The sequence below is a fragment of the Halyomorpha halys genome, unplaced genomic scaffold (assembly GCF_000696795.3).
Source record: "Halyomorpha halys isolate HHAL.00 unplaced genomic scaffold, Hhal_1.1 Scaffold932.1, whole genome shotgun sequence".
NCBI lineage: Eukaryota > Metazoa > Arthropoda > Insecta > Hemiptera > Pentatomidae > Halyomorpha > Halyomorpha halys.
Window position 1 is genome coordinate 247,490 of NW_027115188.1, and position 11,387 is coordinate 258,876.

Sequence of the window (11,387 nt, forward strand, 5' to 3'; positions counted from 1 at the left end):
TTTTGAAAGGTGCAGACCGAATACCTGAGTTTTTTCATCGTCCGATTTAGTCCATGTTTAGATACAACTTAAAAAGAAAAAAAGGCTAACATTTCCATGATTTCAACTTTTTTTTCGTTTTCAACTTTTTTGCTTCCAGGATTGATTTAATTTCATCACCCCACCTCCAGTTTACAACCGCCTAAAATTGTATTGCCTTTAAGATACAATATAGCTGTTATAACCTTAGCTCTGTATATTCCCAATTTCTGGATATATCACTTCTATACCGATTACATGTCTGTAACTTACAAATAAGCTTAGTAAATGTATTTACATTAATACAAATGAGCAAGAACCTAAATGAAAAGATTATAATAATTAATTTAATGTTTTAAAATTAATTTCGAGGACATAACTTGGCATCAAGAAAACTTTGGTTCTTCCGATTATCTACTAAATATTTTCATGTTATTTGTACCATAACACACAGATTAGCGACAACGAATATCCTCCAACTTTGCGGGAGCTGCACCTGGGTCAAAACAGGATAAAGGTCTTGCCTCCGTTGCAAAACTTGCCTCATCTGGAAAGGCTCTATCTCTTCTCCAATCAGATTTCGACGCTGAAGGATGGTGTTTTCTCCGGCACTCCGGCGCTAAAGACGCTTTTTCTTAACGATAATATCTTGAGTCTCATCGAACCGGAGGTCTTCTTTCCACTCCGAAATCTCGAAAACTTGTAAGTAATCATGTTAAATATAATTTACCAATTGTTAGCAATAGTTTACCTGTATATTTTTAAAACTATATGTGTTATATAGCTTAGTAATATTGAATAATATTGTTAAATATTATATACATTATTTTTTAGCATTCTACCCGAATATGAAAATTGAGTAACTGCTTGACAGAGTAAGCAAAGTTAGAAACTAGTGGGTTAGGGTGGTTAGAGAGTTTATAATGGAAGGATTGATATCTCGTTTGGGCTAGATCGGTTACAAATGAAACATTAAGGTCTTCATGGATGATATAATTCGTAACAAAGTAAGGAGCGTTGAGTATATTACTAAAGATTCTAAGGATTGGATACGAGAGGAATTCGAAGTTTTATTGGAGTCCCAAACCAGATTTTCCAGATAGATCTTATTATAGTCATTAGGTCAGTCTTTTGTGATGGATTGGAAGTTTAGACAGTTTGTCTAGTGAGTGCCTTAATAGTCGGAATCGGCGTGCAGTTTAATGTCTTTTCAATCTTGTGTGAGGATTCCAAGTTTTGATGAAGTCCAAGGGAGCGGATCTGCTGGACTGGTGTAAGAGCAACATTATTAAAGAACTGTAGACCTGTCGGTAGGTTTACGATGAAGGGTAGGGGTAATTTGATGGGATTTATTTTAATCCTCAAACTTCGACACCGTTTATAAATCCCAAAACAGTCATATTGTGATACGTGAGACTTTTGGCGGGCACTCCTGTAATAGAGGGATGTTGTATTGTCTGTACTTTCATTTGATATTTGACATTTCAAAATTTCAGCATTAAAATAAACCACTCTTCTAAAAAATATATTTTAAATATTCAGATAGCACTGACTATACACTGAGAATCCAAGAGTTGTGGGCCAGAAATTTATTTGTATATTGAAATTCAAAATAAAACTGAATTATCAAAATTTCTCCAAAAATCTAAACTTTAATATCACAGTTAAATTACAATTATTATGTGAGATTAACTTCCTATTCTGTTGTTAATATTTTTTAAATTAAAATGAACTCTTATTTTTACAGCTTCTACGGGGAGTAAGGTATATTATTTTTAAATCAAATCACCAATTCTACAAATCACAGGATTACGATTCTCAGTTCGTAATTTATGCAGACGGTTTTGATCGCTTTGTTAATAATGTTGAAGAGCCGAGCCCATAATAAATTAAATCTTTATTCAAAAGCAGGAGAACGAACATTTTTCGTGACCTATTGATATGAGAGTGAGCCGGGTCAGAAACTCTAGCTAAAGGTCAACTAGAGAAGACCCTTAACCCTTGGCCAATTTCATACAATTTAGGGACAATTTCACTCTCCCTTTGGTGCCAGATGTTTAAAATTCTACGGCTCAACAATCTTCAACGATATGGCTTTGTAGCAGTTGGGCTCACTTAACTAGTTTCTGTACCGGGTCATTGTAACAAATTCAAATCTTGAAATCATTATGCAATAAATTATCATTTACAGATCATCTGAAATTTCTACCATTATTTATTATACTGATGACTCCTTCCGTTCAATACTCAATTTTCAACTAACACAAATCCTAGAGTCAGATACCTTGCAATGGCGCAAAATGAATTAGAATATATTTAATATTTTAATAATATATTATAATTTAATTACTCATTAAAATATTTAAAAAATAATTACAGCATAGAAGTATTAAACAAAAAATCATATACATATTTAAGGATTAACGGTCTGTCAGCTTCAATGGGCTGTCGGATTCCTTCTATAAATCAGTCTTTAAGTTGTACTTGTCCATCTCGTTTCATGTAACACTTCCCTTTTCTTTTTAATTTTTCCGCCATGGAAAACCATGTTATATAAATATATATAGCATTAGGTTATATAATACATATGATGCTATTTATATGATTATACCTAAATTAATAAATTATGAGCAGCTTCTGGTAGAACGAACTTTCTCCTTCATTAACTGTTGTTTTTTCTTTTCCTTATTCGAAATTAAATCGCAATTTATTTATACCATATTACAAAGCTCTTGTTTTGGCCCACAGCGCTGAAAACATTATCAAAGGAACTGCGTTTGAAAATAGATTTTTAGGGGATATACGCTTCATTCGGTTTTAACTGGTAGAGAGGAACAATAAAATTTCTAATTGATAATTTTAGATTCACTAGATAAACATTTTATCGCAACTAAATTAGCCAAATGTCAATCAATTAGAATATAAAAGTATGTTAATTAATTATCTAAATACATTCTGATGTTATAATTCGAATGGTAACCAATACCGCTATTTGTTACTTATAAAGTTTGCTTTTCTAGAAATTAAACCATAGTTTGGATTTTAAGAGAAATTAGTAAACTTTTTTTAATTACTAAGAAATCACACTGAAACTACGCAGTTGATAGAATAGCCTACTATACCATTCTTATCGCTAGTGAAATTTGTAACAAATTGAAACCCTAACGAGTTTTGTATGACTTTTACTTTTTAAGATACGTCCTTTCAAACATTTTCCAAAAATTGTAATCATTCTTTTTGTGAAATATGGTCTAAATTGTAGGACGAATTAGAGGTAAATCTAGTTTAATTTTGTATCAAGCTCATAATAGAATGTTTAGAGTAATTTTTCCTACTAAAAATGATGGTTAACCAAAAACATTGGAATGGGATATTGGAAAAATGTAACAAAATTTATAAATGAGGAATTTGTGAAAAAACTATTCATGTTGTAGTTATTAATTTTTATAGAATTATAATAAAACATAAAATGCAACCGAGTTTATAAATTTTAAGAACAATTTTAGTTTTTAACAAATTCATTGATTTTATTTTTTAAATATTTTATTTCATATCTTTTTTTTTTATCAATTACAACAAAATAGTTATTAGTTCTTAACAATACAGTTACCTTATCCAAATTACGACTCGGTTTTCATACAATTTGCCCTCTCACGTTGACATATTACATTCCTTAATTTTATTTATGTATTCTTTTTTTTTTCTTTTTTGGAAGAATAATAAATCATAGATGTGTCCATGATGTTATAATGGTTCCACTGACCTTGGGTTCCACTAAGAGGAAAGCATCGGTGTGGAATATTGGTGGCGATATCCAATATCACCTGCGACGAAGGTGTTTTATGCTCCCCCCCCCTTGGTGATCTGCGAGGATAACTACCGAGCCAGTAAATACTCTTGCAGATAAGGAGGTGGTTGCCCACCGTTATCCTCCAGTCCAGACCCTCCGAATATAAGACCTAAATGAACCTGGTGGAAGACCCATAGTGGCCTTTAATCGTCGATCGCAGGTTGTTACAAGTAGCGTTAAAGGTCACCCATTAGTCAGGTCAGGTCCGCTATCTCTGAGCTAGGCCAATTGGCCGGAAGATACCCAATCAATCATTCTGGCTATGCCATCCAGACTATCTTTTTTACCCTATTAGGTAAAAAAATTTACCTTTTATTTCGATTTAAACAAAAAAAAAAAAAAAAAAAACCATATTAAGAAAAACTTGGTTCTAAAGCAGTATCAACAGCTAAAAAATCATTAGAATACCTAAAGATATTTAACTTATTTTAGGCCTTGAGTTTCAATTTTTTCCAAATTCAGTTAACGTACTTGAGAATTATATAATTAAATTTCAATATTATTGAACTTAATGGTTTTATTTCACGGGCTTGCTTGTCCGTTTTCGAGTTTGTTTTTTTTATTAACAACTATTGTTTTAAAAATTCATTAAACTTTATGATTTTGTCACCAATACAATAAGACACCCACATAACTAACTTTCTCAACGCATAGTAAGAATTTTATCCTATCCACCTATGGAAATAATATCCTTGGATAGCTAGTCGAAAAAAGGAAATCAAAGTTCCGTTATACAGAACATGAATGGCCCGTGACCAGTGGAAATGGGTGATTCCACGTCGAATTCTAAGGATAGTTCTAATCTTTCCAGAAACAGTCCCAATGGAACAAATATGAAAAACTTCATTACCATAAATAATCATGTAATTTATTGCGCCAAAACTTAAACATGAAATTCCTCCATGCGAAGACAGAGGCTACCGAAAAATATTGTTTGCAACACTATAAAACTCCTTATGAATCCATTTTTCTTGGGTTTCTGCAAAAATATGGGTCAACAGGTATATCGAAGACACCTCAGCCCACTAATAACAGAATAGCCAGAACTTCCCGGAGAGGTTCTGAGGTGAAGAGACTCCTCCCAGAACGGGAGCGCTCTTTAAACAGAACGACAAAATAAAACAGATTCATACAGGCATATGCATAGGCAGGAAAATCAAATCTATAGGAAACTAGAGGCACAAGAATCCTGTCACCACACAAACAGCTGAGAGAGGTTCAAGAGCAATACACAATGAGAGCAAATCTCTTTAATTGAACATCGACCGGACTCTAGCTGTAGAACAAGCTGGACGATTTAGACTCTATTACATCAAGGTGGAGTTCACAATATAGTATAGTTCGTCACACAACTGACGTCAATATCCATCTCGATGATGTCTTTTATAACCCGCAAACCTAGCGGTACCAAGCAACAGATTGTCTGACCTACTGAAAACATGGCGAACTAAGATTGGCTCGGCCAACAGAGAAAAACCCTCCCACTTTCTAGTCAAGAACGATCTACTTTAACAACAAGTTAATTAATAAACTATAAAGGTTAATTCATCTATAAATAGTGTAGTCGGGCCTTCAAGAATCTGAATATGAACGTAAGAAATAAAAAAAAAACAAAAAAGGTGTTGTTTGCATCGAACATCCCATAGCCTCGCCAAGTATTTAAGTAGTGGTCTATTAGTATAATATACTATATAACATAACTATAGAATATGATATATAATAATACTATATAATATATTTGATAAACGATCATAAGGGCTTGAGTGACTTTTTGAGCATTAGGAGATTATGGCTTATTATAACACCAAATGAAAGCTACCGGTGGGTAATAAGGTCTTTATGCTTCAGATAGACTTACTACTATATTATTTTATAAAAATAACAATTACAAAAACAATCAATAATTAGATTTTACATAATGTTTTGAACTTTGTTTTTGCTCTTCTACAAAATTTATATTTTCGACTTAAGCCCTTATGGCCGTGCATCAAAGATATAATATACTAATAACTATATAATATATACTAATATTAATTATTAGTAGTAATTAACTATATAATGTATATAGTATAATAATAAATAATGATATAAAAATAATAACATATTTAATATATAGTATAATAATATATACTAATAACTATATAATAAAATTATATTTGTTCTTAAACATAGAAAAATAAATTTTAAAAAATGATTATTTATTTATTTCGATGTAATAAATTAAACTTTTAAATAAAATAAAATTTAATGGGAATATAAATTTTTGAAGCACTAGGACATCAATTGTAATTCGGTTTGGTTGTTCAGAGATGTCTTAATATAAAATTCATGAAGGGCTCTACTGTAGCAATATAAATAATGTTTCCAAGTTGAGCACTTGGTATGAACTTGTCTGAGCTACATTGGCTATGTATATTGCTTATTTTTTGTTATAGTATTTAGTTGTTAATAATAAATAAACTGAATGCTACAGACAGCTTGGAGGTAATAGACTCAGTCATGTAGCACCTGCAGTATTCAGCCAGAATACAAACCTTGGTGCAGCCAAGCTGACCAAGAACCCATGGCACTGTGATTGCACTTTAGCAGGTTTTGCGCAGTAAGTATTATTCTATTTTATTGTGTTTGATATAGTAAAATAATTACATTTAAATCCTCCTAATTATATAAAAATACTGTATTTGTATTAGCATTCCATCGTGCCCCTCAACCACTTGGAAAAACACTACCGTTTTTCCTTCTAATGTTTTGGCCATGATCGGAAAATGTATTCACTGATTTACACCATTTTCTTTTTATTTATTTATTCTAGCTTTTTGATTCTGTGTTAACAAATATTAGACCTTAGGAACCATTAAAAAAAAACCTTCATGTAATTTAAACAATTGTTTATATAAATGTATTAGGCCTTTGCTCTACATGATGTAAAATATTACTTTATACTATTCGATTGATTAATTTTTCTAGAATAACAAAAAAAAATATTGCTGATTGCGAAATTGGTTTAATTATACATTACAAAAACCAAAATACACTTCCAGTGAAGTAGGAAAGAAATTTTTAATATGATTCGGTTTTTGTCCTCTTTAAAAACCCTTAAATACGAGTTTTCATAAATTAATATATCTTTAATTTTTGTCCTGAATATTTTGGATATTTTTTTTCTACCAATCTAAATTGTTGACGAAAACATTAATATTTCCTTAGAATTGTTCCTCATTGTTATTTCATGTATTTATTAACAGTAGTTAGTAAGTTCTAAACAGTAGTAGTAAAGTTCTAAACCACACCATAAATATTGTTTTTTTTTATAAACAGGTTGAAGTTATTTCAATTTTTGCAACTTTCAAAATACCCTAGGTGAAAATTTGGATAAAAAATTTGTTTTCCATTGTTATGAAATTTTTGTATTCTTAGTAACCACTAAGAATACAAAAAATTCATAACAATGGAAAACAATGTTTTTCAACAAACCTGTTGAAGTACGAAAAATTAATATGAACATTGATTTTATGTGACTTATTTAGGTTAGTCAGAACAATTTGTTTCAATATTGTACACAGTTAGATAATCATATACTATTTGCTTTGTTCTCTTGTTCGTATTCGTTTTTTACACTTCAAGATATGCCAATGCAACCTGGTGATATAGAAATTACCTACAAAATAATAATAAATAAGTGCCATTTCCAAGTTTACTAATTGACAAATGAAATAGGATTAACGATAATCAATACGGGTATTAATTATGCAAGCCTTGATTGATAAAATTTCTGAATAAATATATAATTCAGTAACTATCGTGAAAAAAGTGATAAGTCGAGATAATGAGGTAATAAACTATCATCTTCTTCCCGGTAAGTACTGAATTAACACCTGAAAACCTTTTAGTCAACGCCTCATTCTTCCTACTCCTTAATCTGGGATAAAAGAGTTTGGTCTGAACAATCCCACTCACTCTCCTGAGAACCGTTGGGTACGAGAGGGAGGGGCGAAAAGTATTCTTAAACCTGTTTTAAGCCAAACAAAAAAAGATATATATTTCAATTATTTTTATGCAGTTTCTACTGTTAAGTGTCACTCATTACTGGCTTCAAATACAAGTAATATTTTTTTGAAGTAGGTTTAAGAATACTTTCTCCTCTGACTGAAGTTAATCGCTTGAGAAAGATGTTTTTCCTATCCATAACCTATAATAATATACTTCCATTCAGCCCATGAAATGTTTTAACAAAGTAAAAGAATTTATTATAAGTACAAAAAGTTTTATCTTTGGTCAAATTATGTATTTTTTAAATATTTGACCCAACATCTTGATAATTTAAACCAACACATGATAATTTAAAAATCAACCTTCCAAGTCTTTTCCCTATTTCACTATGAGACCTTGGAAACTTCTAAAGTTATTTTCTCAGAAACTGTCAGTTTTGAGTTATGATACTCGTCTTTTTCATCATTTGTTAAAAATAAAGGAACTCTTCCTAGAAATCTTAAAACGAGAATTCTTCCAAAATCTTTTGTACTTCTCTCCTTTACTCCTAAGAATCAATCAAATTCTCCCCCACGCTGTTGGCTCATATATATCCTCATATCCCTTACTTCGAAAATAAGTGTATTTCATTATGCACTCATGATATAGCTAGTTAATATATAACTACATAATGTTTAGCAAACTTTAAAATATTTCTATAAAGGGTTGCTTTTCAATACCAGCCAAGTCCATTTTTCAATTCTTATTTATTTTCTAATCTTTCTAAACAGTTAGAAGTATATGATGAGGTGTGAGGATTTCATGGAAAGTTTTACCCATATGTGTCTAGTTACCTTAGTTTTGAATGATCATATGTTCATATTAACACTGACGTATTAAATTTTAAAATTATTCAAAGGCTATTTTCTCATCAGACGTGTCAGGTACTTTTAGTTCCGAAATATTATAATATTTAGAAAGGATAAGAAATCATGGTCCTTTTAATTTTTTTTCTATACGGACGTGAACGAAATTGGGTAGGTTTTGTTAATGTTAAATGATTCATATTTTTCCTATGAGTCCAACGCAAAACTTAGAATATAAATCTATTTAACTGAATGGATTTACATTGTAAAGTATACCTCTGAGTTCACAGAATAAAAAACGACATTGACATCGAAAACGGTAGATAATTAAAATTTCACATATTCTCAAAACTCTTTTTTATGTCACGAGGTCAGGATTCGTTTGACCCAAAATGGACTAGATTAAAAGCAAGATCAATAAAGTGATTTCTAACAAGGACTCCAACAACTCCGGCCCACCGTATAGCTTTATGAGCCTGTTTGCCTATCCATTGCTTTGATACATTGCTATGAATGGAGGTTTTGGAAATTCCCGCAACAACAATATGATAAATGTCGTTAAATAAAAACTTAGCCATATTTACACCGATACATGTCCTCCAAGAAGTGATACTTGTCAGCAAACAAAGGGGACCCCAGTGTTTGTGTACCGCACTGCTCTTATGTATCAGAGCTTTTCACACCTTTGGATACTACAGTTCTTGCCACATGCTGAAGGGGTAGAAGCCATTAAGACAGGTAGAGGTTTCGTAGACACGTCAGAAATTTCCCAACCTCCCCTTCGGCCTAGGAGGGATGCTCGCCTATGGCCAATGAGGAATAAGATTCAAAAAAGGTAACGCCTCTAAGGGGAGGTGAGCGAAAAGGGATGACAACTCAACCAGGAAAAAGGAGATTAAAGACGGAGACACAGAAGTAAGAAGACCGAAAGGAGTGCAAGATGCATTTTGACGAGAGGAAGTTCTAAGAAGGAACTATGAGACCTGGAACAGCACCTTATGCCAAGATGACACCTACGGCGAAGACGTTCCTCGGCACACACCACCCAAATCATTAGCTATTTGTATATATTAGGTAATACGTTATAATGTAATAATCATACCTTATGGCGAACCATTTGTCTAGATCATTTCAATCGTCTTATAATTTCATTTTATGGCAATCATATAATAAATGTAAATGAATGCTTTTTCTTCGGTATAGTTTATATACTATTATATTATCCAACAAACCCCTTTTTATATTATACATTTTTAATTATAACAATATTTTAAAAATATAAAAGTATTTAATCATAACTGGCAAACACAAAATAGGGCTTTGTTAAAGAATTCAATTTTTATCAATAGTAGGACTCAATTAATAAAATTAATAACCTTATTTTTAATAATTGCCTTCAGCAATTATCCTGGCATCCTGACGACATATACATAGCAAAATACAGCTTTGGATCACTTACTTATGTAGAAATGTCATTCTAAATAAATACTTTTTTCCTATAATAAAGTTTTAAGGTTATTACTATATTTCACTTTCCTCTCCTTGAAAATAAGGCAGAACAAAAAAATAAATAAATGGACTATAAGATTTAGTAGTGTTTTTTAGCTTGTCAGTCCTCGGTGATGACTGACATTTTAAACGTAAATTGAAAAATCCCACTTTTAAATAAAATTAATTTTTAATAAATAATTTCAAAGTTAATATTTTTAATAAAACCTATTTTAATTTTGAAAGTAAATTATGATAAATGCTGTAGATATAAATGAGTCTTTTAAAGAATAATTGTCTGCTAATATTATCAAAACTTATAAATTTTACACTCCTTGAACAGATGAATCTGGAATAAATCAATCCCATCTATGCAAAAATAAATGTTAGCCTGTCATAAACTTCATATAATTCCCTTATTCTGAAGTCTGCACTAACGATATTGAAAGTATTAATTTCTGATGTGGAAAAAAAGAGTATATAGTCAGTATATTACTGAGTAGTAGTATATAGTCTGGACGATTATTAATAAAACACTGACATTTATAATAAAAATGTATATAATTTGTATAATATTCCTTCAATAAACCTGAAACTTTATAAGATTCTGTAGAAATGGTCCTGAGATTCTTTTATTTTCTTAACTGGGACAGACAAATGGTAAGGTAGAGAGGAAAGGACTTGTTAATTAACTTTAAAACTCGTTAAGGACCAAGTTAAAAAGTCGGTTAGTTTTATGCTTGCAACTGGGATCTGAGTTGTAGCTGACAGATTTACAGCACCGCATAATATAACGCACTCCCAGTTTTTAAAAAATAACTTGTAAAGAATAAGATGGATTAGCCGAACATAGAATCTTAGTTATACGCTACTATGTAAATATTATTATCACATGATTAAAAAATATAACTTTGGCGCTGTTCTTCCGCATGTGATCCGCATCAGTAATTGATAATTTTTTTAGGTTTCAAAAAATAATTTAATTAATAAATAGCGAAAACTGGTATTTTAAAGCAGAATCTTCAGTATTTTTGAAGGCGAAAGACATTTTACAAAATTTGACGTTCTGGACAGTGAACGGATAACACCAAAAGTTTTCGAAACGAAGTAGTCTTCCCAAAAACCTATTGAATAGAGCTAAATCTACAACTTATGACTCACAGCTGATTATAATGTATGTCATGATTATATATATA

General features: G+C 31.0%; 1 protein-coding gene across 1 annotated transcript in view; it reads left to right on the top strand.

The window, feature by feature from the left end:
• LOC106687229 (phospholipase A2 inhibitor beta) overlaps positions 1–11,387 on the top strand; it is a 58,575-nt gene that overhangs the window by 41,720 nt on the left and 5,468 nt on the right. The window contains exons 9-10 of the mRNA XM_014430990.2: positions 473–720; positions 6,342–6,467. Coding sequence (XP_014286476.1) covers positions 473–720; positions 6,342–6,467 — 374 coding nt within the window. The remainder of the gene's footprint in view (positions 1–472; positions 721–6,341; positions 6,468–11,387) is intronic.